This window comes from Ambystoma mexicanum, chromosome 6p, assembly GCF_040938575.1.
Source record: "Ambystoma mexicanum isolate Mex_15411 chromosome 6p, UKY_AmexF1_1, whole genome shotgun sequence".
In the NCBI taxonomy this organism is placed as follows: domain Eukaryota; kingdom Metazoa; phylum Chordata; class Amphibia; order Caudata; family Ambystomatidae; genus Ambystoma; species Ambystoma mexicanum.
The window spans coordinates 226,923,882-226,951,049 of NC_090935.1; the positions used below are offsets into that span (position 1 = coordinate 226,923,882).

General features: G+C 44.8%; 1 protein-coding gene across 6 annotated transcripts in view; it reads left to right on the top strand.

Moving 5' to 3' along the window:
• The window catches only part of ARK2C (arkadia (RNF111) C-terminal like ring finger ubiquitin ligase 2C), a 268,328-nt gene extending 242,524 nt beyond the window's left edge, over positions 1–25,804 (top strand). For all 6 annotated transcript variants that reach the window (XM_069626915.1, XM_069626918.1, XM_069626916.1 and 3 more), the window contains one exon: positions 7,631–25,804. In XM_069626915.1, the coding sequence (XP_069483016.1) occupies positions 7,631–7,748 (118 nt within the window). In that variant the 3' untranslated portion in view covers positions 7,749–25,804. The remainder of the gene's footprint in view (positions 1–7,630) is intronic.
• The last annotated feature ends 1,364 nt before the right edge of the window (positions 25,805–27,168 follow it).

Genomic DNA, 27,168 nt, shown 5'->3' on the forward strand with positions numbered 1-27,168 from the left:
CTCTTTTCCGTACCACAGTAACCCTGATAATGTCTAACTGAAAGCTTTTTCAGATGTCCTTGTTTTAATAAAATGCTCTCAGGTGCTACTCAGAACGTATTGGTTCAGTAGCAGGGCGCTGGAGTGACTCATTTATGGGGGCTGGCTGTGTCTTCCCTGGGCACAGCGTGGTATGTTCATTAAAACTGCTTTGATTCCTACATCGTCTTGGAGTAGGAGTGATTTGTAGCACGGATGTTGTAGATTTTGACACTGAGTATAGCCTTCAAGGGCATAACAGAAAGAATTGCATCTGCTGACAATTTACATATCTCTCTGAACCCTAGATTGCATAAAGGGAGCACAGAGCAGTTTGCGCTAGGGGGGCTCCTCTTTGGTACCACAAACTCCTTCCTTAGTCTTGAATGCATGGCCACCATTCTAGTAGTCTGGCCTTCACAATAGTAGCATAGCCTGGTGGGCCTGCTGCTTTCTTCAATTAGAGGCACTCAGCTAAGCCGACACCCAATTGAGGTAGGAGAGGTAGGCCACTTTGAAAGTGGAAATGGTCTTCATTTTGCACCGACTGCACTGCTCAGTGCCTTTAGGAGGGGCTGAGGAGTGTCCTAAAACTCTCTGCGCCCATTGAGCCTTCCGTGGTCCAAACAAAATGTTGGACTGATGTTCAGTTTACCAAAAAGAGGCAATTTTTTATATTGAACCTGTGTTTAAAGGTGCAGGTTCAGTCATACATTGCACCCACAGCAGAGGGCATGCTCAGGCCCACTGAAGGGCCAATGGGCCGTCCTGCACAGCATGGTGGAGCAGAGAGTGCAGGCGGTATGCATCGTTTATGCTTCTCATTAAGTTCAACACTTCTTTATGGTTATTCCCAGCGCTTTAAGTGGGATGCTAAATCAATGGTGTGTAGGCTACCTACGTGTGTACTTAGACCACGCGCCTAAAGACAGCCCCCCTTTGCCAATGGGAGGAGGGATGTGAAAGCAGGGGAGCTGGGGCGCACTGGCCTTATCACCGTTGGTGCGTCCAGCCCCTACTTTTGCAGAAAAGGAGGGGATGGGCACACCAAAGGTGAGACACCACTGTGGCCCAGCTCTCAGACGCAGCAGGCAGCCCTTTCATTCATTAAGACGCGTGGTTAATAACCACGAGTTCCTTGAGTGAAACGTCTGTCTGCTGCATGATGACTCCGTACTCAGGGGGGCCCCACTCTCCTATTGGTTCTGAGTCATCACGCAGCATGAAGGCCCTTTAACAGTGCGGTTAAAGGGCTTTCATGCTGCCTGATGGCTCTTTACTCAGAAACAATAGGGGACCCGGGCCCTCCAGCCCTCCTCCTGTTTTTGAATACAGTCACCAGGCAGCCCATGCAGCAAAAGCCGCGGTTACACAGGCTGTCTGCAGGTGCCAGTACTTCAGTTTAGAAAAAAAGAAAAGGCTATGCATTTCTTTTTTTCTAATCTGAAGGGCTGACATGTTCAGGTAGCCCATGTAACTGTGCAGCGCTTCGGCTACACAAGCTGCCTGAGGTGTCATTGTGGCTGGAGCTGGTCGGGATGGGCCACGGCAAGGCCCCAGCTCTGGAGCCGTTTGTGGAGACTGGCAGGGCTTGGCCCCAGATAGCCCCGGCCCACTTAAAGACCTGGTTATTCCTGTGCCATGGCTCTGTTGCTACTCGGGACGCCCCAAGCTACTTGGTTTCAAAAAAGGGATTAACTGTCATATGTATTTCTTTGATATTGTTATGACGCACATTTTGGGCCTACTGGCCAAGCACCATTGAGGAACCCTCAGGGGAGCACCCTATTGGTTGTCTTTGTTTCCTACGGTCACGCTAAAGCAATATTGGGAGATGGTTCCGAAACTGGCGCTGGCCCCGTTATTCATGATTACGCCAGCACTGATTGCTTCTGAATTACAGTAACACTCTACATCACCTCCACGCGTGCTCACACATTGCAGAGAACAATCCATTACTATCATCATTAACCAAATGTTGCTCCAGCTGGACTTCAGTGTGTGCATATGTCGATTCTAGAACTGCAGCAATGAACACATGCCGCAATGCCCACTCCTGGCATATGGGCCTGTGGGACTCGTTGCCAATGAGGACAACAGCGGTGGTCAGTCAAAATCTCGAATACAAAAGGTCGAAAGACAAAAATCTCGAAAAAATGAGGTTGAAAAAAAAAAAAGTCGAATTCCTTTTTTTAAAATTATATATTTATTTTGGGGTCCGGGGATAAAAAAAAAAGGGGGATCGGGGGTACGCCCCCATTTCGAATAAAAAATGTATTAAAAAGATTTTTTGTTCGAGATTTTGTCATTCGACCTTTTCAAATTCGACCTTTTCACTATAAACCCTCTTTGACGCTTCTCACAGGGCTTGATATGTTTATAAGGTCACGGGATACCAGGGTGTCTCTTTCAAGCTTCTCACAAGGTTCGTAATGTTTATAATGTCACGGGAGACAGTGGCGTCTCTTTGAAGCTTTGCGCACAGCTGATCTGGTGCGCGGCTACTTTTCCTTCTATCTCTCTCCGCTTGGGAACTTCTCTCAAACGGCAACATTAACTACAGTCTTCAACGCGACTGTCAACTCGCTGCTTCTACTCCTCAGCCGCTCTCCTTTGTGAGACCCTCACTGCTCGTTTTATTGGCGTCTCTGTACACCCACACCAACAGTTCTTTGTCTGCCTCACCAACCTCCTGAGGGAAAAAACAAACAAACGCTGTTAATCCCCCGACAAAAAGAAGAGCACCCAACATGCACACAGACTTCCTCAGTTCCGCCCCATCCTGGTACTCACGCTTCCTCTGCCAACTCCTGGTCTTTCCTGTGCTGCCTGGGCCCTCGTCTTTACAGGGACATTCCTATGAAAAACACACCCATAGAACAATCCATATTTTTGACACCTCTCACACTGTGCACAAAGCACCCCACAGTAAAACTCATTTAGCATTTACGTGCAGACATTGTATGTGGGCATTCTGCTGTGGTCTGTAGGGTGCAGCACTCCCACTGACAGCAAGGCTCACAAAATTTACTAGCCCACTAGCATTGGCGTGTACCATTTGCATGATTCTCGACCTTGCTGACGAGTATGGGGATGGTAGAAACTTATATTTCATTTACTGCAAACACACTTTGTTTGCAGTAAATGGCAAGTACAATTTTAATTGTGCGTGCTTGACAGCATTGTACGAAATATGAAGTGTGCTTAGGGAGGACTATAGGAGACCTCTTGGTTATGAAAACGGCTCTTGGTGTATATACTGCCTTGTTGCTCCTATTATCGTTACTACCAGCTGCAACGATATACGGTTATGCCCGCCATGAGTGCGATACAAATACCCAAAATCAAAATCAATCTTCAGGTCCTCCATGGTGTGTAGGATGGGCGGGGGGCGGCTGTGTTAGCTGCATGGGTGATGTGTTCCAGAGACAAGGTACATAGCATGTTAAGGCCTGTTTCCTCTAGCAATTCTTTGTTTCCAGTATATTTATCATAGCTGTAACATTTCCAACATGAACCTCTGCTCACATGACTGTACTGTGTAGAAGATCCATCTGAGACTTGATTACAGAAGCCTGCACATGAGAAGTGGGCAAAGGATGCTGGGGATTGGATGTGAGGTGGAAATGCAATATGTGATTGAGACAGCGGGACTCATTATGAGTTTGGCAGATTTGGGTAAATCCATCAAACTCGCATACTGTTACTATCATTGGTAGATGGATTATCACCTTGGAACTGGAGGTAAACCCTCCAAATTCAGAGTTGGTGCTCGGAGGATTTACCACGGGTGGTAATTCTGGCAGCTATATAACCTCCCTATTTCTGGAGGAAAAGCCTCCTGTCAAGTGCTGAAGGTTTTTTCTCCAACTCACTTCCACAGTAGGCATTTGAAAGAAAGTCCATTGCCTCAATTTTCTACTCACCATCATACGTCATGCTTGTAATATACTGAATAGTTGTTTTTCACATATTACAATTGAGTTACATGGTGATCGGATGATGTGACTGATTGCCACCCTTTTTCTGTTCAACTGCCGAAGCCGAAATTAGATCAAAGGCCTCTAAGTCCTCAATGTAGGCCGTAGACTCCATCTCATAAGAGATTGGCTGAATGCAACAGACTGCTCTGAAAGCCAACAATGAAAAGACAAACAGGAATAAATTGTAAAATCAAGTAGGATTAAAATGATAAAAGTTACCTAATTATAAAAGTTACCCAATGTCCTACCCACCGCATCAACTCTCCTACCCACACTAAAGGTAGAATCTAAGACTGGTTAGCTGATTTCAACTGTGATACCAGAATCACATCTAACGAACCTCGTGCCTGGATGGATCATCACCTCATCCCCTTTACGGTACAAGACAGTCTCCCTCCCAATCTTGCTTCACCTCCGGCTCCCCAGGCTCTCACGAGAAACACATAAAATATAACAGTAGAAAACTTACTACCACTACTCCAACCCATCACCAATCTCACAACTTGTAACCTAGACTCTTCAGATCTTGTAGCACTCTATAACCATATGATTAATCAAGCCATTGATAAAATTGCACCTTTAAAACTGTGCAAAGGTAAGGCTCAAGCTCACCTCAACTCTTGGTTTACTCCTAACCTTAAAGTATTACGCAACGAAAAAAGGAGTGCAGAATCCACCTGGAAAAACAACCCTACAATACAGAACAAGGAAAAACTCTCCAAAATCGCCACTAGATACAAAACTGAGATCCTTCAAACAGAAAAAGACATGTATAACGATGGAATCAACAAATCTAACTCAAATACTAGAGAACTGTTCATCATATTAAGAGAATTTGAGTCCCCTATCCTGCCAACGTAAACATGCACTAAGGATAAGGCATGGTGCACAAACATTCAAGAAGCCCTCTACAATAAAATTGAACTTCTCCAAAAGAAAATTGAAAATAAAAAATTGAATATCCCAGGAGATAACCTGTCAGTAAAATCACAGACAGCTTCAACCAATCCATGTAACCGTTTCAAACTCTCCCCAATCTCTACCTTTGATGCTGAGAATATAATAATGTATATCAAAACATCTAGATGCCAGGGAGACACCAATAATTAAAGAGGCAGCTAGTGAGCTAGCTAGTGAGCTAGCACATTTCGTTAAGACATTCATAAACTCTTCATTCAAGACCTGTACTGTTCCTACAAATTTAAAAGATGCATGGGTCCTCCCTCTCTTAAAGAAACCCAAACATCCCAACTAACTATAGCCCAATAAAAACTGTTCCCTTTCTCCTCAAAATATTTAATAAGGCAGCATATCACCAGATACAAGCTCACCTTGAATCGAACAACCTCCTTTGACAATCGGGCTTCAGACCCAAACTTGGAACAGAATCAGCTCTAATTGACTTGAACAATCAAATGGATGACATAAAAGATAAAGGAGATAAAGGAAAACTTGCCTTCTTGCTCCTCTTAGACCTCTCAGCGGCATTTGATTTAGTGGATCACAAAGTCTTATGCAATCATTTAAAATTGGCTGCCCACTTCTCCACTGAGGCCACTGCTTGGATACAATCCCTCCTGGATAATCGCAACACAAGAGTCTTCTCAGCCATTGCTTCAGCAGAACCCGCACCTATCATCTGTGGAGTTCCGCAGGGGTCTTATGTCTCACCTACGGTATACAACATCTTTACCAAGCCTCTATTCGATGACCTTGATAATCTGGGTGTCTCCTACACTAATTATGCAGACGACACCCAGATTCTCATCCCTATCATGGGTGATTATAATACTGACTCAGCCTGGGTCAACAGAATCTATCTAACTATCCAAGCGTGGATGGCCACTCATGGTCTCTGTCTTAACAATGATAAGACAGAGATCTTGCTCATTGGCTCCACAGTAAGACTCAACAAATTAAGTAACCAATTCATAGCATTTAACATTGACAGCAATATTATCAAAGTCTCCAAGGAGGTAAAAACTCTGGGTTTTTATCTGGACTCGCCCCTTAACTTGAAAAGTCAAGTTAACGCCACAGCCTCCTCCACAGCATACACTTGGCCAGAGCACTTATTTTGTCTAAAATAGACTACTGCAACGCCTTATACCTAGGCTCAAGCAAATACAATATCATCAAACTGCAAATTCTGCCAAATAATGCTCTAAGAACAGCATTAAACATCCCTAGAACACAACACATTTCAGACATCAGACGTATGAATAAATGGTTATCAGTAAAGTATAGAATGAACCTCAAATCTCTAACCATCACCCACAAATGCCTCGCTAACTCAGCCCCCAAATACCTAGCAGAGAAATTCTCAAAAAAGACTTCTACTCGGCCTACTAGAACACCTCACTCTAATTGCCTCAATATCCCTAGATTTAAAACATCAAAGCAGCAAGTAGTAGCTTTCCAGTATTGGCTGCTAACTTGTGGAACTCCTTGCCTGCTGCTCTCAGATCAGAACGGTCCTTCCACAGTTTCAGAAACAAAACCAAAACATCGGTTTTCTCACATGATGTCTAATACTGTATGGGCCTCATTACGAGTTCGGAGGTAACCGCGGCGGTAAAACCGCCTGGTTACCGCCGGACTCGTATTACCATTCCGCCTCCGTGATTCCCGGAATTACCGGGGCATTACAACCCCGGTTTTCCGGGAATCACGGAGGCGGAATGGTGTTAATCCCCATTCCCATCGAGTCCTACGGGACTCAATGGGAATGGGGATCATGGAGACACCGGCAGCATCTCGTGATGCTGCGGTGTTTCCTCGTCTGCCCGCAGGCGGGCGGTGGTAAACCCGCCAGGTCAGACCTGGCAGGAACATCACCTCCCGCCTGCAGGAGTTGTGATCGCCCGGCATGGAAACAACGGTGGCGGCGGGTTTACCGCCACCGTTGTTTCCATACCGGGCGATTTGTAATGAAGCCCTATGACTCTTCTTGTTTATACACACTCTTTTGTGTATATCTGTACTGTCATTTTGAGTATTGTACCCATAACTTAACGTAATGTAATCAACGTACCTGTATGCCCTTTTATTGTACTATCATATTGTAATATTTTGTAACCTTTTGAATATGCTCAGATACCTACGGGTTTGGCGCGCTATATAAATAAACAAACAAACAATGTACTATTGCTTCATGCTGGATGCCGCCTCCTTCTAGGTGCTGTAATAAAGGGAATGGGAGATGTTGTTACTGCATTTTCCGTCGAAGTAGATTTCATAGAGTTTTTTCCCAACAGATTTTGCCGAAAATATATGATGGGTTGGGTTTAGGTTAATAATACATTTAGGGAGGAAAAGTGGGGGTTGTGCGCCCCGCATATATTGTCGGCAAAATAACCCATTAAAAAAAGAAATTAGATGAAATCTTCTTCGGTTAAAAAAAACTCAACAAAATCACATAGAACCGTAATAATAGCTAGTATTTATAACCCAGTGTAATGATAATTTTTCAATCGCATACAAGTGAATGGCTGAGCGAATGGCTGTGTCAGGCCTGTTGGTATGTGAAGTGCAGGCTTGCCCCTCGTCAGAGGTGAGGGCTATCAACCGTTATTGAAATCCAGTGAGTTGTGCACACACCTGTAACAAAACCTCCCTGTCTTTCACAGGCGTTTACCCTGCATGCATCTCTTCCACCAAATCTGCGTCGACCAGTGGCTGGGTACGAGCAAGAAGTGCCCCATCTGCCGAGTGGACATTGAAACACAACTGGGCGCTGACAGCTGAAATTGCGACAAGACGCACCATTTTCCTTATCAGGTCACACGGCCATAGACCTTGCAGCGAACCTTTGCCTTCTGAGCCATTTGATTTTCGAGGACCGCCTGCAAGCACATTCGTGAAACAAGGAATTGGTGGTACATAGTGGTAGGAGAGGACCCCAACAGCCATACTGGCCCACTGCGCGGGAGCTGGTTTTCCCAGAGCAAGCAGGCCCTGTACTGCAGAAGATTTCCTTTCGACCTTGAAGGTACTAGTTTGGTAGTTTGGCCTATCAATCCTACGCTTCAAAGGATTGTACATATACCTCTCAAGCAAGTAGAATCATGTAGGGGTGTTTAGCTATTTCTGGCCAACTGGAGCATGTGAGCTTACGAAATGTCCTGTGTTTGGTGCCCTAGTCACCGTGTGGTCGACATGTCGCTGTTACCTAATTTGCACCAAATATTTTTCATAGATTCCTTGGTTTTTGTTTTGGTGCCTGGATGAACCATTATTAAGAAAAGTCGAATCTTCCCATCTTTCGAAAGACGGAAACGGTGAAAAACCTAACTCCTGTTTACAGTTAAAAGGATATCGTTTTTCTCCTGTTTTTTGTTGTTGTCTGGCTTTGTCTTTTTTTATCATGTTTACAGAACGATGCAATGAGAGTGAGTCGGAGAGTGAGTGATTGTGAGAAAGAATGAGAGAGCGAAAGAAAGGCCTAAAAAAGGAACAAAATCCTGATGGGATAAACAAAATGGGAAGAAGGCTCCTGTTATTGCTGGAACTGGTCTGCTGTTGCTGGATGCTTTTGTAAAACATGACGGGACTGACTCTTGCTTTTCCTGCCCTCTTTCTCTATGAATTTTCCATGGAGTTGCTGGCCCGAGAAAAACCCAGTTCAGGTTGACATCGGCCATTTTCACCGTTCATCACTTTGTGGAACTTCCCACCATCTTGTGCCATTGCTTTTCTTTGCTGCATGCAATTGTAGTCTGAAATATTGGAAACACGGGGTATGCATGGAATAGAATGATGCCAGGCATACAACTAAACACTGGGACGAGTACGGACTACGTTATCAGTTATAAATCTTCTTTGTTAGAAATGTCTTTCCACCTATTGACAGGTTCTTGGCCTACTTGTCGTTGATAGACTTCAAATCCGACTTTCTACAGATAGACATTATTTCACAACATAAAGCTGGGGAAACGGTTTTGTTCTTTCTTACTGTAGTATTTTCAGAAATGTAGGTTAGTAGATTGTTTATATTCCAATACTGTCCTATAGCTCTAGCCATAACATTCCATTAATGATGAAAACTCTGCATCGTGACATGATGGAGAGGGATTTCCATTCAAACAGCGATTGCGCGGCTCATGCATGTGATATTTGAGACGTCGAGTTATTGTTGAGGAAACGGCCTGACTTCTGCTCCTGTAGAGCTTCAAATCATATTTTATAAGAGAGATTGATCAGAGTCAGTCTCCACTCTTTTTCTTAGTACTTAACTACAAAAGTAATGAACAATTTGACGTTATCACTTCAAAAGGGCAGGTCTCAAAGTGGACCGCTCACTTCAAAAGGGCACGTCTCAAAGTGGACCGCTCTTTTAAAACCGTGGTTCAGGGAGGGTTCTACGTTAAAGGAGGCCTTATATCCGTGATTCGTACATAAGGCTGGTCCCCGCCTGTGTGGCTCAGTGAGCGTAACAAGATCCAGGCAATGCCTGAGCAATTCCAAGTGGCTTAGAAGCACTCGTATCTCCTGCTACCCTATACCTGATTCCCAAAGCCTACGTTTGCAGCCATTCTGGAGATGCCTGCAGCATCTCTGAGATGCCCGTGAGCAATGTTTTGTAGATCATATTTTGTACATGGGAATCTCAAAGATACGCCAGACACCTCCAGGTTTGCTCTAGTTTTTGGCCATGTGAATAAGGGGCAGCACCTGCAAATCTGAGATCCCCAGGAACGTCTCATGATTTGCTCCAGTGAAAATCTTTGTGACTCATGCCATATGCATATTATTATGTCCAGCACTGCTGGTGATACCCCTGTTGACGGACCAATATTACATAACAGGTGGAAGGTCTTGTCACCTTACCACATGCCGCAGCAGTAGTGTTGCTCTCCCTCCTACATGAGTCCTCTGGATCGAGGAGCGCCCCATTTAAATTAGTCAGGGGGGGAGGTGTTCAGCCACTGCACAGTTGGAGATGTAGTGCCCACCATCATCAGAAATAATGCCATCCTCTGGGTTGTGTTATTCCCCGTGCAAATGGTAACAAATTAAGTTGCACCCTTTTTAGACCGGATACGTTTGTGACTCTGATAGGACCACCACCACCACCACTGCGCGTCAGTTGAGAATTGGGAATAGGACCGGTTCTACTCTGACCAAGCTGTCCTTCAGGGGAGAGACTTTACTTTTTGTAGCTTCCCTCTGCTGGTCCACTTATTCCTGTAGATCTGGACACAGACTCACCGTAGTGTATTAGTACTTATGCTAAAGAGCCCCATGAGCCCTTTTAGGACTTGACGGCCTGCATGAAACCTTTGCAAATCAGGATATGTTCAGTGCATGTTGTGTAGTAGTGCCTCAGTCTCTGCAGCGATTTGTATGTCGGCTGTAAAAGGACATGCCGTTGCACTTTGGATCCCTATTTCGAAAGGAAATCCCTAACATTGTTCTTCCAATACCAAGGCAAACATTGAAAAGTACTAAAGTGCGATTCTGCACCTAACCCTTCACTGGGACCTGCTTTGAAACATATTATGTGTAGACAATTCACATAGTGTCCTCACCACTCTTGCCTTTTTACTCTGTATTTTTAAGCTTTTCAAAATAACAGATAAGACAAAAAAAATAGGTTACTTGTAAATGCCCACTTCCTTTAGGTGGAGCCAAGGGCAGCGGTCTGGTTGATAATGAACTATAAGCTGCTGTTTAGACATTGGCGTTGACCACACGGGAGGCCAATCGGTTGACTGAGCCCTAAGGCAGGAAGACTGAGTGCCTTGGTACGATCCTCTGCCTGTTGGTTGAAAGCAGGCTGCTCTCCAGCAACAGCAGATGCACACTTCCGCAACAGCACCAGCAAGTGGTTCCTCCAGGTTACAATGGCCTGCTCCATGTTCCTCTTAATACCACTGCCGATCAGTAGCTTGGGGAGCACCATTTGCCTGAACATGGGGTTGTGGGAGGGTGGGGGCAGAGGGTGGGGTTGAGTACTGCTTATTGTGTGTTTTAACGCTCAAGTATTAAATAATTGCCTAACGAACAAGCACAGTTTTTAAATGGTGTAGATAGCACCACAAACCTATTAAATCCCCTCCGGCCTGTGTGAATGCGACCCTGCAATGCTGATCCGTCATGTCTGCAATTGTGCTGGTGTGTGTCTGGTTCTCCTGTGTTTGCTATCTCTTATGAATAGACTGGCTGAAAATGATTTACCTTTCTAGGAAAAAAAAAAGATAGTTTACAGGGTTTTGTGAGTTTAAATGCCTTATATTTAACAATCATAATTTATGACTAACTTGTAGATATTGTGGGTTCTTATTTAATTATTTTTATAGTTGTTTTTGCATTTTTAATTATAATTTATTTATTTAGAAATGATACTAATTTTTTTGATAACTCCTATTACCTCATTTTGCATTGTTTCTGGGAATGGAATGCTTTGCATGCGGCGGTACTTAAAAAAATGAAAACTTATCTTGTTAAAAAATCAGGGTGTGTGATTACAAACTGTATTACTGTGGTGCTTTACCTGGATACATTCCATAAAAATGCAAACCTTTGATTCTGTATGCTGTGACATAGTGGAAAACTGCAATATAGTGAACGTGTTTAGCACATATATATATATATATATATATATATATGAATATTATTTGCACTCATAATTAAACTGAGATAATCCTTTCACTTGCTTCCTAATGTATTAAACAGTTACACGAAACCCTCTGCGAAAACCAAATATAATAGGCGATTAATATTACATGAAAGCAAAAATGTGACGCGCCGAGCTCTTGTATTGTGGTGACCTCCTGTGCTTTGTCTTGTGCTGAACATATTTCTCATATATGATTTAGTCCGAACAGTTGCTGCAGATTGTTAGTTATTACATATGACACCAGTGATGTATAGGGGAGCCTGCAAAGGTAATTATGAAGCCTGCAATGAGAACTTGCAAAACAACCTTTGGAAATACGAAAGGAAAATCATCTATATATATATATATATATATATATATATATATATATATATATATATATAGGCAAACGTGCATCGTACGCGTGTTTATACAGATGTATGTATCTATGTGCACATATGCTTATGTTGTTTTGTGCAAACAGCAGTGGGTTCCAAAGCTGCATGTCCTGGAAATGACGTCATGCCCATTACATGTACAGGGCATGGCATCATTTCCCTGAAGTAGGATTTTTGATCCAAAGGGTGCCTGGAAAATGTTCCTTTAATAGAAAAATACATGATGGTCTCATGATGCCATTGTGGTTTATTGCCATTTTACCAGAACCTCCTTGTGGCATTATGGGGCACGTATATATTTATATATTGTTGCTCCTGTGTGTATTATTTGTGTAACCAAACATGGAATATAATGTATGTGTGTGTGTGCGCGTATATATATATATCCTATGTAAATGCACCCACTTACACACGTACATTACATCTGCCTATGTATGTGCTTGGCTATTATTATTCAGCAATCATTTTTTGACACTGCTTGTAATGCACGAGAATGATGTCCTTAATGTATAGTTTTGACGACGTCATTCGCATGAATATTGTTTAGCCACTGTGGTACTTTTACATTCTTCATGAAAATTGTAGGTTTTTGTTGTTGTATGGTCCCTCAAGCCACACAATGTATTTGTTGGTCCCAATTCACCAAGGAGAAATGTTGTGCATCTAGAAGAAGAACTTTACACCTGCATCTGGCACTAGTTGCGTGCGCATTGTGATTCGCAAACAATACCATGTGACCAGTGTAGTATGCGCCTACTATGTGTGCGCAAATGCAGGCAGAAACCTGAAGGACACAATTGCCTGTTGTAAGCCCCTGAAAAGGAACGTCCATGTGTGAAGTTAAAAAGTGAAAAGAACATACTTTCAGATTTTTTACTGAGCAGTGACAAAAGGCGGGGGGAAGAGAAACACATTCAGACAGAAAGGTTAAGAAAAGCTTTTATTTGTCACTACAGATTTGCCTGAGTTCCCAAATCTGGCGTAGGCCAGGTTGGAACGGGGCAATTTGCTATGAGGGAGAAGGAAGCCTTCACTGTGTTTGTAGGTGTGTGTGTGCTCACAGTCATCCCTCCGGGGACACTCATTTTTTGCATTCGCAAATTAAATGCTGATGGAGTTCCAATCCCTTCCGTCCCACTTTGACACCGAAATGTGGGTTTACAGACCACGTCCTTGCGGCGCAATCTGCATACTCGTATCTTCAATGCAACCAAACTGAAGTGGCCTATTTTTTTTATTTTGTGAATCATTTGCAGTTTGCTCAAGTGCAACTTTGGCGCTGAAAATCCATGTGGTGCTGCAAACATAATTTGTGAAGTGAACCCAGTATAATGTACGTGTTTAATTTCCCATTTAGCAATACATTTGGAAGCTGGTAATTCATTTGAATGTTTCTTTAGTCAATTGCTTATTTGACAACATTAAGGACATTGGCAAAAAGACAATAAATCGCATTGTGAAAGACACAAAGGCACACGAGGGTGGCATCATTTGTCTGATGCTATCTCAAGATACCTTTGACATTTACAAGCAACTGTTTCTGTTTTCTCGATTTAACAGGCTACCAGGGCTACCTGATAATCATTTAAGGCCCATAACACACAGTTATCCATAACAGATCGATATTAATATACTTAAATGTATAATGTGTATCCCTGTAATATGGCGGAAGAAAATAATTGAAACGTAAGTTGGCATAATAAACCAGATAATTAAAGATGTAATGGTTTGTAAATGTCTACAGAACCCAAAGTAATACTGGAATATAATACACAGTTACTTGGTATATATTTATAAAATTACACAATATGATTTGAATGTTTCACTTTCACATTTTGTAATTGTTTTAAAGAAACTCTTGGTTCACATGTTTAAGCCAATTCCCATAGTTGAACACACGGGGAAACTGGACATAGAAATAATGTCAAATACTCGTAATCCTCCCTCTACCCTTGGCACGAAGCACAATGTCAGGTGAGTTGGATTTGAGATCTGGTTTACTTGGCCCATCGGCATCATTGTCGGTTTCCACACCACGTTGCCTTCATTTGCTTCAATTCCGTGCTGCTTCCATTTGGTTTCCTAACTTTCTTCCTTTGCATTCATAAGATCAATGCACGGTACCCTTCTGTAAAACCCGACTGTGATCTGCCTGCTCCCGACAAACACTTGGGACGAGCGTGTTTGGTGGGTAGCAGTAGTGTGGCTATGTTTAGTACTAGTTGCTCAAGTCATTTCACTGATAAAAGTCTTTGTGGAAAACTAATTTGTCCTTGTGTTCGGTGGGTTAACCACGCTAGGAAGGAGCACCCCATGCCATTAGGCACTTCATTGTAGCTCCCGTAAGGCAAGCCCCAGTTCATCCAGAGCGAATCATGCTCACCTATGGCCCTTAGTAGGTAAACGAATGATAGTGTGATTAGTAGATGATCACAAATACAGGTAATGTCGCCCCTTTCACAGCATAAGCTAAGATGAATGCTACCTCATCTGAGACATTAGCCATTAATCTAACAATCTCGGACACAAATTTGCTCTGCAGGGTGAGGGTGCCTCCTTCCTATGCTTGAGTCTCCTGTGGCCTCTAAACTGTCATTGCCAACCTAAAGCTAGTAGAGCAGAGCTGCGTGCAAGTAGCTGACTTCTAGCCTCATTGAACTGGATTGGGATAACAAAGTAATTTTAGAAAGGCCACCGAATGGGTCTCCAGATAGTAACACCTTTCTTCCACTAACCCCCAAACTTGAATATCCCTCGTACTGTCACAGTAACATAGTTTTGTGCTCAAGTACATCGCACATGATTAGAAGAGTCAAAAATGGACACACAGTGGATGATTATTTTAGCATCAGAGTTGATTGTTAAATATATAACTATGAAGAGGTCAGTAGGATGCAGGCTGTGCGAATGCTAGGATACTCCTGTAGGTATGCAATGGTCATTAGAGTAGGCTTGTCGAAACCCTGGGTAATTTGCATTGGGTGTGCCTCGTATATAAAATAAAAATGAGCCCTTAACTGTGGGTCCCATAATTGGATGCGAGATTGTTAATTGTAACAATGGGGCTATGCAGGATGAATGAGTCCCAGATGAGCAGCACCAGCTGGCACCGGAGTTGTCGGTGGTAGGGATAACACTATCCCTAGTTGTGTTACTCCTTAGGTTGGCACAGCTGGATTTATTTGTGTAATCCTGCATTGCCAATAGCCGCTGCCACCCTTGATATATTTACTGCTCCATTTTTCTGTAATGGAGTGCTCAGGGTTTTAAATATAGTGAGAGGGCCTTCAGCTACCAAAGTACCAAATCAAATACAGATGAAACCTCTTGGTGCACAATATAGGCCGACATTTTTGGGGAATGATACCATAAGTAGCATTGAATGGGTTAATAATGGCAGCATAAACTGTGCCATTTATATACCATAGTTGGACTTTTGGTTATTATGAAAAACAATGTATTAATATAAATTAATCAGACGTATATTGTCAATCTCAGCCGAGCACCATGAGTGGTAGATGCCCATCACAGACAGCCCCTTCATAATTGGGACAAACTAAGACGCCAGTTCGTTTTGTACTAATTTCTACAGCCCACCGCTTCCCAACATCCCACTTATAGATGCAAAACGCAATATGGGGAAAGCTTACACACTTCATAGCGTTCCATATTTTGCCTGACATTGTTGACAAATCGAGGGAGGGTACCACTTGCTGTGGTGACCTTGGCGGAATATAATGTCTTGTGGTGGAATTCACTCGACCAAGTTTATTGGTAGGCATTCAGAAGTTGCTATTACAGTTGATCTAGGACAGGCCATTCATTGCAGGCCAACAAGGAGTCCAGGAATATTTTATTTAACTTGGTTCTCTTGTCTAGAGGCAATTGAATGGGAATGCGATCTGGATATCAAAACAATTGTCAGACTCAAGGAAAAACACAGGAATAATATTATTGGTCTTCCGCAAAACAGACTTTTATTAATGGGATGTCAAATGAAAAGCACTAAACATCGCTGGACAGCATCAGGCACGGGCACCTTTCACTGGACAGACTTCTGGGAGCCCCATGTTAGCCCACTGATCTGCTGCTCCTGTACACGTCCTCCTCTTCTTTCACTCTGAAAAGTGTAGGTGAATGCAGTAAAAAGGCTTTAAAATGCAGAATATGCTGCTTTGTCTTGCAAGCACAATGCGTGTAACCTGTGCCGCGTGTCAGTGTGTGTCAGCAGGCCGGAGTTTGAGTGCCCGGGAAGCTTATTGTTTGGGTGTATTTGCTGGGTTCTCCCTAATCTTCTTCCACAGATGCCAGTCCTCCTTATACCTAGCACCAGCATTGCAATTGCTACTAAGGCTGTTATTGGCCATGCCGCAAAGGCGTGAGCATTGAATGTTTAGCCTAAATGTGGAGCCTTTCTGGGCAGAATACTAATAATCATGCTCTGTTATGTAGGATTACTAGTGGGCATGCATAATAGCAGGGAAGCCTCAGGGCTCAGTCAATGTAATGTAATGAAGCCTACAGTGTTCAAAGTGTTTTGTTTGGTGTGATGTGTGATTGCTCTTGGTTTTATTAATGGAAGCATGCAACAAAGTGTTAAAGAAAGCATGTAGTCCTTAAGCATACTGTTGCTGTGTTGAGACCATGCTGTCAGTCCTCGGGGCCTGTTGAGTGCAGCCATACTACCCACCATATCAAAGAAATCTACACTTCAGTAAATTCATCTTCCCACCCAACCATTGCACACAAATATGGTCAATATTAGGTAAGATGGGAAGTGACATAGCCGCAGTTAGACTATTCTACTCTGGCGGTGAATGGAGTCCAACCATGGGTAGAAAACGAATACATCAAAACCGTAAGCAAGGTCACAGTTAAGAGTACATGTTTGATTCTTTCTTTGTGCGCACCTCTTCTCCATCTGTAACTCCACATATGACCATTGTGCATGAAGGGGTGGAGAGTGCAAATGTGTATCTGCCCAGAATTTATTATCTACAATTTGGGAATTTGAATCAAACAGCTTCTAGCATAGAGAGTCTATAAACAAGTGCATTAAGAATGGGGACCTTCAAGATGGTTTACTATCTGGAAGATTTCTTTTAATGAGGAAGGACAGGTTGTATTAATGCTTCTCAAAGGTGTTTCTACACGGGGCAGCTTTGATAAATGGGACCTTTAAAGTATCAGGGCTTGACATGTATGTTTTGTACCGAAGGATTAACCATAACATATACATGTACATTATCACAAAAATAGTAGCTAACACAGAGGACACCACAGAGAATGTTATTTCAAGAAAAGCATGTCAAAGAAATACTAACAGTGAAGTGGATTGTGTGACATTTAAATGATAGATAATGTTACCTTGTCCATGTTACCATGCACATGCACGGTGGCGCGCAATGGAACAGTTTATGAAATAAGATAAATGTGAACTCTGTGCACACACACATTAATGAACATATGAGATGACAAAATATTGACAAATTAAGGCAGATACCTCAAGGTCAAAAGTTTAGATAAAAAAAAAAAAGAATTCACTCATCCATAAAAGAGGTCAATGTATGCAGTAGGTGAAATTCAAACCCAGAGGAAAAGCATGGTGTATATCTCATGTTCAATCCGTGGCCCTATTTGGGGAAACAAATTTACAACCCCTAAGCTGCACAGCAATACGCATGCAGTTCACTACACTGCAACAACAAAGCAAACCACACATAGTCCCGCACAACAGCACATGGGAAGCTGTAAATCGCAACCCACGCTTAGCGAAAGGTGCAAACCGAACTGAAGCTGTCAACAGGACATCCCAACTCTTGCTCTACCTCTTCCCGCTATGCCCTACTAACCCACCCCACATCCTTTTCAGATCTGCCAGAGCAGCAGGGGACCACTCTGATGGTGATAGTGTGTGATATAAATGATGTTTAACATTAACATTGTAGTTGAAAAGTCTTGTTGTGGTAGTAGTGTTCCTGTTACTCAGCAAAGTTGGCTGTGATTTAGAGGTCCAAATGCCTTCAGCCTGACAAAATGGAGGCTGATTATAACAGGGTCTATGCCATGGACATCTTTGGCCAACAGTTAAGCAACCAATTGATTAATTTTGTTGTGCAGTCAGTGCTTTTGTGATAAAAGACAGTATTCCGCCATTTGTAGCGAACATCCAAACATCTTATTTGGCATTGTGCCAATTGGGATAATGGTTTAGAGTTGGAGCAAGAAAATGTTAAATCGCAAGGCGTAGTTCGACCTCCGATCTAATCTTAGAGAGTAATGCTTCCAAGATGGCACACATTATTAGCCATCCTAATTATCTGAATATGCTTTTGCTATTGATAGCCCTTAGACCTATGGGAATGAGTCGATGTGCCATTTTCCAATCCAACGGAGCGGTAAAAAGTGTAAAAACATTCATAAAATGTTTCCAACTTTACACGTTTCTCCACTCCAGTGGAGTTCAACGTTTTTGTCAGGCAGAGCTGTACATGTCTGCCAAAAGTTAATGCATTAACGGGAGCATCTTATTTTGATGCTGGCATTAATGCACATGATTCTATAGAATCTGCCAGCTTTTAGCAAACGCTACAAGATGGCGGACAGCCTCGCACCATACTAACATGGCTGGAGGCATTTACTCTTTTGTGCACTACACAGCGCAAATAATGCATGTAAACCTCTTTGTAGTGCAACAAGTGAAAATTGCACGGAAGCACTGAAGTGCACATAAGTGCACACGTTTATCGATATGCACTTTTTAAAAACTCCCATAAAGTCTTAACATATTATAATGAGAACTTGGATCCGGGGAAAGTCCCAAGCCACTTAATTATCTAGCAAACTACAAGCACTAGGTTCACAGCCTTTGACTATTATTAAAATAAAGAAAGCCTTTTCTCAAGCTGTTTCATTGTGGACACCAAACTATAACATATTTTATTTTTGCTACTAACTTTTGTTTTTGGCCCATCAATCATATTCATCTGTCAAGTTTTCTCCCAATGCACTGCATGCATTTCTCTTAAAGAGCATGGAAATGTTGATGGATGCTCACCCAGACCACACACAGTGTGTGCTCTGGAGCAGCAGCCATTCACTGCAACCATTACTTACCAATAGCCTACAACCTTTCAATTTGGAAGTTTGGGCCTTAAAACTGTCTCTGTGCAGATCGTTAAACCCCTGACAGAGAAACCCTCCCTCTTTCTGCTTTTACTGGTGAGCAGAACATGTTCCACCCTCGTAAAATGGTGTCATCATCATAGAAAGACCAAATGCTGGGTTAGAAATAGCCACTGAAATTAGTTGTTATGCTCAAAAGCCACGGTGATAGTGTTTGTGTGTTTGCTTATTGACAGCAGAAACTGGTGGGAGGCTGTCTTCATGGGCTGTGAGTTAAGGGTCCAAAAGCCTTCGCCAGGGCACGCATTGTGGGCTTGCACTAAGAGGGCCTATTCCTCTTTTCTTAGAAAACAAGCACATATTGCTCATGAAGACTGCTAACAGCATGCCAATGCAATCAATGTTCTAGGAATTGATGGATCAATTGACCTGCACCTCCTCAGTCAAGGCTCTTTAGGCATAACTGAATGAGGCAGTGGGTCTCAATCACCAAGCAGTAACTCTGAATTGCTCCCGGCTTAAACCTGCATAGATCTGAACCACAAATATGTTGCCATGGGCCTCACTGCGAAATACTGCCAAACTCGTTTACCATTACTGAATGTGGCAACGGATAGGGTCCACATGATTCAGAGTCATGCAGATCCCTCAGGTATTCTCTATACTCCTACGTCCCGTCCACTTTCCTCCATACTTATGGGACATCCCTCCGTCCTGTGGGACGGGACCAGAGCGCTTTGTAAAAGCATCCATAAATGTTTTTAAAAAATGTTTAGTCCCTTCTCTCTTTCTACGCGGGGCTCGGCACGTGGCCGTAACCCTGCCCATCTCGGCTCCGCTCCGCACATTGCTCATCAGTCCTTTTCTCCGCTTGTTCGGGACTGGACGCGCTTGCATCCTCAGAAGATCTTCTTCCCTTTGTTTCCTCCTCTCGGGCTCTCGCTAGCGATCGTTTACTAGTCTGTCTATGTCGTTCAAACTAGACTTTCCAGATTGTTCATCGTGTCACTGACGCTTCGCGAGGGCGGATCCCCATCCTCTTTGTCTGTTGTGTTTGGGTCCGGATCACCGTTGGGACTCCTGTTTTTATTATGACTCCCTTTCGGTCCGGGCACTTCAATGTCGGTTGGAGTAGTGGGAGGAGGTGTTTCGACGTACTCCTCCTTCCCATTTTCAGGCGTTTATTGACAAAAAGAAGAAACACCCAGTAAGTTCTTTACTTTTCAGAGCACCCTGGCCGGGAGATACCTTTCCGGGCATGTCCCGAGCCGGGAGGAGTGTTGATCACTCTGTCACCGGGGATTGCCCTGAGGTGCCTTCTCTGAGGGTCTCCGTACGGGGCCTTTGGATACCGGAGCACGCACCGAGGCCCCACCTGTGGGGGCTGCCTGTAGACCCTGTTCTACTGAGTCGGAGGGGTACCGGAGCTCGCTCTGAGGCCTTGTTATCGGCTTCCCTCAAAAGTACCGGGGTACGCCCCAAGGCCTCGGCTGGGCTTGGTGTTACCAAAACGGATGTTCGAGTAGTAAGGCTGTTACCGGACCTGGTACCAAGGTCCCTCGTCCAGAGGCTAAAGCGACCACCGTTTCTGAGAGGCCTGCCAAGGCCTTATCGGTGAAAGTTGTTCCTCACCGTTCCCGCTCTTGTGGTGACGCCAGAACTGTTGAGGGGGCAAGGAGTGAAAGTTCCTCCTTTACCGGCAGTGCCGAGGTCCTTCCTTTGGAGGCTAGTTTGGCCGCTGGTATGTCACAGAAACATTCCAGGCCACATAGTACAGGCTCGGCCGAGGTTCTTTATGTAAAGGCTAAAATTAAGACCCCTGCCTCACTTCCACACGTGTCGCAGTTCCCCTCAGGTGATGGCAAAATGGTGGCCGTTCCCGCCATGACCACAGCGGCCATTTTGGGTGCTCTTCCTAAAACTACACCATCGGACTCAGGTGTAGGAGTTGGTTCTGCGGGTGAACATAAAATTCCTTGTGCGCATCCGTTTTGTCCATTTTACGATTGGACGCCCTGATGCCCCTTCCGCACAATGTCTTGTTGCCTGTGGGTTCGGCACCTTTGATTTTTGTGGACACTTCGGGGGTGGGCCTGTGTGGCAACCCTCCCCTCTGCGTCCCTGGAATTATCCTCCTCATGAGAGGCCTTCTCCGGCAGTTCCGAAACCATCTCCGGAGGACGCATTTTTCATCAAATTTCAGATGCTCATGCGTACCGACCCCATGAGAGAGTATTTCAGGGGTCTTTCTAGGGAAATATGCCGCCTGCGCCTCTGGCTCCACCTGTTCCACCAGTGGTTCTGCCGGCACCGCCCTTGCCTAAGGTGCCTCCACCGACCCTTCCGCCCTTGCCTCCATTGTCCCCTGTGGACAAGACGGTGCCTTACACGGTTCAGCAGGATCCTGACCTGTTGGATGATCCGCAGGATGAGCAGGACAGCGAAGACCAGCCCCGTTCTATTAGAGCTTTTCACGACCGGGTACTGGACATGATGTGCCTGTTGGATGTTCCAGTGCCTGAGGCACCCGCTCCGCAGGAGGGGGTGCTTCCGGGGGCATTCACCTTGTCTCCTTCGGAACGTACCGGCCTGTTCTGGCCGAGGTCCGCAGGGTCTGGGAAAAACCACACTCTGGACATTTCGTCAATAAGAAAATTGACGCGTGTTACAGGCTGCATTCTTTGGAAGAGGTGACCCTGTCATTTTGTCCGCCCCCCCTCCTCCACGGTGATGGGGTCGGCCACTTTGCAGTCCAGGCCTGCAGCGTCCTCTTCTACGACGGCGACTCAGGTTCTGGGGAAAGAGGACCAACTCCTGGACTCCCTTGGGAGGAAGATTTTCGCCAATTCGGCCTTGCAGCTCCGGCAGGCCAACGCGGAACTGGTGTTAGCGGGGGCGAACATGAAGATGTGGAAAGGTCTGTCAGAGTTTGAGGAGTTCATTCCGGTCGAGAAGCTGGAAGACTTTAAGGCTGGATCTGCTGGAGTCCGCGGCTCATCACGTTGACACGTCGGCTCGGGGCCTTATGCTGGGTGTCGACACCTCTCGACAGGCGTGGTTGCATGCCACCAAGTTCTCGAAGGAGGTACAGGACAAGGTGTTGGAGGTAAGAAGCTTTTTCATTCCACAACGGATGTGGAGCTCACCAAAACGAAGGACAGCACCCAGACAGCTAAGTCCATGTCAGTCCTGGTTAAGACCCCTTTCAGGACCCAGAGACCGTTGTCGCAGAGCTGGCCCTCCTCTGGTTTCAGGGCTTCCTAGACCAGAAATCCCACAGAGTGGATACTCCTTCTGGCAATAACCGCCCGAGGCAGCAACGGACTCGGTTTTTCTACCGCTCCTCAGCCTCCTCCTCAGGTTCAGGTGGTAACACCACTGAAAAGCCTGCCAAATTAGGGTTTTCCTCGCTCGCACGAGACCCCGGTGGGAGGACACATTGCGTCTCATTGGGAGGCGTGGCAAACCATCACCGAGGACAGGTGGGTCTTGTCAATCGCTCGGGTGGGCTTCCGCTTACCCATACCCCCTACCTCACCCATCAACCCTCCTTTCCAGCAGTCGGGATCGCCCTCCCTAAAAGCCGTATATGGACGACTGGCTCTTGCGCAGCCCTTGTCCGCTGAAAACTGCCTGCAATCTTCCATCTCTCCTCCAGCTCCTGTTCCACCTCGGGCTGTCGGTGAACTTGTGGAAATCTTCCATGACGGTCTCTCAGGACTTGATCTTCCTGGTTTTCGCTGGAACACGATCGACTGCAGAGTGCACCTGACCGGGGACAGAATGGCGGATCTGTTGGCCATGTGTCAGATGTTTGCGCAGTCGGAGAGTATGTCGGCCTGGTGGTTCCAGAGACTTCTGGGCCTCAATGCCTCGTGCATTTTTGGCTCTTCTTCTTGCTCGCCTCTAGATGAGGCGGACTCAGATGGCTCTTCGGAGTTCTTGGCTTCAGGCTGTGGATCCGGACTCCAAGTTGATAACGATTCCGGATTCCATGAGACCGGACCTGAACTGGTGGTCGTCTCTCAGCAACCTGTCAGTGGGGGCGGAGTTTCATGACCCAGCTCTGATGGTAACAGTCATGACGAACTCCTCCCTTCTGGGGTGGGGTGCGACGTTGGATCTTAATCAGGTCTCGGACCTTTGGTCGTCTCAGGACAAGCTCCTCCACATAAATCATCTGGAGCTCCTGGTGATCTTCCTAGCGCTCAAGGCGTTCAGACTGATCATAGCCAACAAGGTGGTCCGGATTCGCAGGAACTGAAGGCAGCGGTCCTCTCATGGATTTTCCTGCGCTGGGGCACTCCGGAAGTGGGCCTCTTCACTATGGCAGCAAACAAGAAGCTTCCTCTGTATGCCTCTAGAAACGGTCTGGGAGCCTCCTCTCTGGGGGATACTCTCGAAATTCCATGGGACAACATGAGGGCTTATGCTTACCCGCCTCTGCCTCTAGTTCATCGGACGATTTGCAAATTGAAGAACTCGGTGAACTGTTTGCTTCTGCTCATTGCTCTCATGGAAGGTGTCCTTTTTGGTGGCCATCACTTCGGCAAGGCGTGTGAGTGAACTCCAAGCTTTGTCAGTGGAACATACGTTCTTGGCTTTTCACAAGGATAAGGTGGTCCTACGGACAAACCCCGCTTTTTTGCCGGAGGTGGTTTCTGAGTTCCATCTAAACCAGTCTATTTCCTTGCCGATCTTTTTCCCGAATCCCGCGTCAGAGGCGGAAAGGGTTCTACACTGTCTGGATGTTAGAAGGGCTCTTAAGTTCTATCTTGACAGAACTTCCGAATTTAGGAGCTCTTGTCAACTGTTCGTCACCTTTGGTAATCCGCAAGGTAAGCAGGCCTCTAAGGCGACCATTTCCCGATGGTTCGCGGCCTGCATTACAGAGTCTTACACCATTCAAGGGCTGAAGCCTCCTAAAGGTATTCATGCACACCTGGTGCAGGGCAAGGCAGCCGCAGTTGCCTTTCAGAAATATGTCCCCTGGGAGACCATTGCAAAGGCAGATACTTGGGCCTTCCCATCAGCTTTTTGTCAACATTGTCTAGACCTGAGTTCTAGAGCTGATGCCCAGTTTGGTCAGTCTGTGCTGAAGAACCTGTTTCAGTAAGGGGTTGTTTCCATCCACCCATAGTTCCTATAAGGAGTGCTTGGGAATCTCCCATAAGTATGGAGGAAAGGGGACGGGACGTAGGAGTATAACCAGTGTACTCACCGTAGTGACCACCTTCCTCCTAGTCCATAGTCCCCTTTCCTCCATACGCCCGCCCGCCTTCCCCTCTAATAAGGTTCCACTGTTATTGCTAAAAGGTCTCTGACCTGGCGATAGAAAAGGACTGATCGGCGATACGTGGGGCGGGCCGAGCTGGGCGGGGTTACGGGCACGTGCCGGGCCCTGCATAGAAAGAGAGGAGGGACTTAAAATAATTTGGGGACATTTTTGGATGCTTTTACAAAGCGCTCCGGTCCCGTCCCACAGGACGATAAGATGTCCCATAAGTATGGAGGAAAGGGTCTATGGACTAGAAGTAAGGTGGTCACTACGGTGAGTAACCTGGTTATTTTGGAGTACCATTAACCCCCAAATGTGGTGTTATTCCATGTGATGATACAGGAAGCATGATATTGGATGTAGTAATGCTTTTGTGTGGTGGTGACCACCGCTACACAAAAGCATGCAGAATTAAGAGTCTTATCAACAAAACTCGTTATTTGGCAGAGTGGTAAAACATCAAGTATTTCCCAATTCTGCATTCATTACCACTACCCGGCAAACTCGTAATGAAGACCTTACGAGTAAACCCTATGAGTAACTCAGAATTGCTCCTGGTTCGCTAAGAGTAAGTCAGGAGTAAGTCACAGTTACTCATAGCAACGTCTTTGTGAATCGTAACCCGTCTCCAGGTTTCAGTCAAGGGTACGCCAGAGTCGCTTCTTTGTGAAAAAGACCCAAAGTTGTCTTAAAATTATTTTCAATGCAAAAAATAAATCCCCCAAAAGATCACAGGAAACATTCTGAAAAACCTCGTAGGGTTAGAATGAAATCGACATTCCTTAATATTAAAAAGGAACCATCACATCATTCAGTTTATTTATGTTGAAAATGTAATTATGTTGTAAGCTCACAAAAGCAAAACATTTTAATGTACATTTTGGAAAATGTACTTTGGGTGTTCTCTGTGTTGTTCTTAACTTAGTTTGACTGTGGAGACTGTCATATTTGCCTTTGCCTTCATAAGCTGCCTTGCTGCTTGCATGTCCTGTCTTTCATTTACCCTTGTGCCATAGCGGCCGCACCTGCTCCTATGTGAAATCACCCATCCCGCTCTCAGACACAAACATAAGCATCCTCTGGGGATACTGACAATGCAAGCTGCAAAGTACCACCAGAGAAATAGCATGTACTGACACAAACAAGTGAAAGGGTTATACTCAGTCCTGCAATCCTACTGCTGTTCTGTTGTGCTGTGCAACATTTTGCTACATAGACTATTTTATAGACGGAAGCTAGAAATTATTTATTATCATTCTGATTATTACTATTAATATTAAAGCAATAGTGCATTGTATGGATGATGAAGCATTAGAAATTGTGTAAATGCTTAGATTCACTTTTGGTGGACTTTTTGTACTTTATTTATAACTAATAAAAATGAATTGCGTTCCTAACTACATCCATGGTGTGAGCCGAATTTATTTACACGACAGAGAGTGCTGACGATGGCGCTCAGTTGCCACACTGCCATATGTCTGTGGTCCACCTTTGTTGTCCACTGACAGTGCCACCCTCAACCAGTTTGTGATTGGATTCTACTTGTATTAGATATGCTCGTTAGGACTGCCTGCCTTCTCCATTCAGAGGCTCTGCAAGTGGACAGCACAGAACAATAGACATGGGCGGTAGATATGGTTTACCTGTCGACCATCCCATTTCTGGCTTGCTTGTTCTAACACCACAAACCGCACTCGTCTTCCAGCTTTACACCTGCTTTACTCTTCTACTCTTTCCTGCCTCTGTCTGTCCGTCTCGTGCATTTTTGGATGCAAATGCAAGATGTGCACATAAAACCGTTCGGTGGAGTGTCAGTTTTGTGCCGTACCCATGTGGAGGAGTCGCCCTTGCATATACAGTAAACATAGGTGCTTAATATCATAATGGGGATGCACAGTGCGAAGCACTCCCCGTACTATCATTTTTTACAGGATAACACAAGGATGCAGCCCCTTTCAAAATGTTAAAGTGAGAGTGTGTGTTGTGCACGATTACAACACACCATAATGGATCATCACCATTCATCAAAACAGCGTTAAATACATTTCCCAAGAAAAACCCATGAGTGTTATATTGGAGGGGTAAGAAAGCTGGTCTTGTAAGTCATAAGTCCTCTAGGACAAAAGGTTATAACATGTGTAATAGACACATTCAATGGTGAACCCATCTATTTTCAAGTAAATATTTATACGTACACTAAAGGTGTACACCATTTGGCTCTCCAGATGTTTTATACTATTACTCCCATCAGCCATACACAGCAGATTCAATGCTGTGGGATCATCGGATGTACAGTCCAACATATCTGGAGGATAAAAGGTTGCAGGCTCCTGCACTAAAAGCACCTTTTAAATTGCCACTCAGTTCTCAATCATGCTGTTCAGTTCCATCAATGAGACTGTTCAGAAACAGTTCGAGGGGTTCTGTGCAACCGAGCCCATGGTCATGTTTTCGAGGTACGCGCACAGACTGTTAACATAAAAAAGTGTACATTCTCACAGATGTATGAGGGGCTTACAGTATGGCATTTGAGCAGATGCACTGGTGTAGCAGAGGTGGGGAGGTGGTTGCTTAGCAGATTGACCCCTTTTACCAAAGACTTTTCCTTGGATAATCGTCTCTTGCTTGCAGCCGGTTTCAGATCCTTTCTCAAGGTAAGAATGACTTTTTATGAATGCATGCCACCTACAGCACCTGAAGGATGGCCTTGCCCTGATGCTAATGCTGCTAGGGTACCACCAAAGATGTTTTGTAGAAGGTATGTGA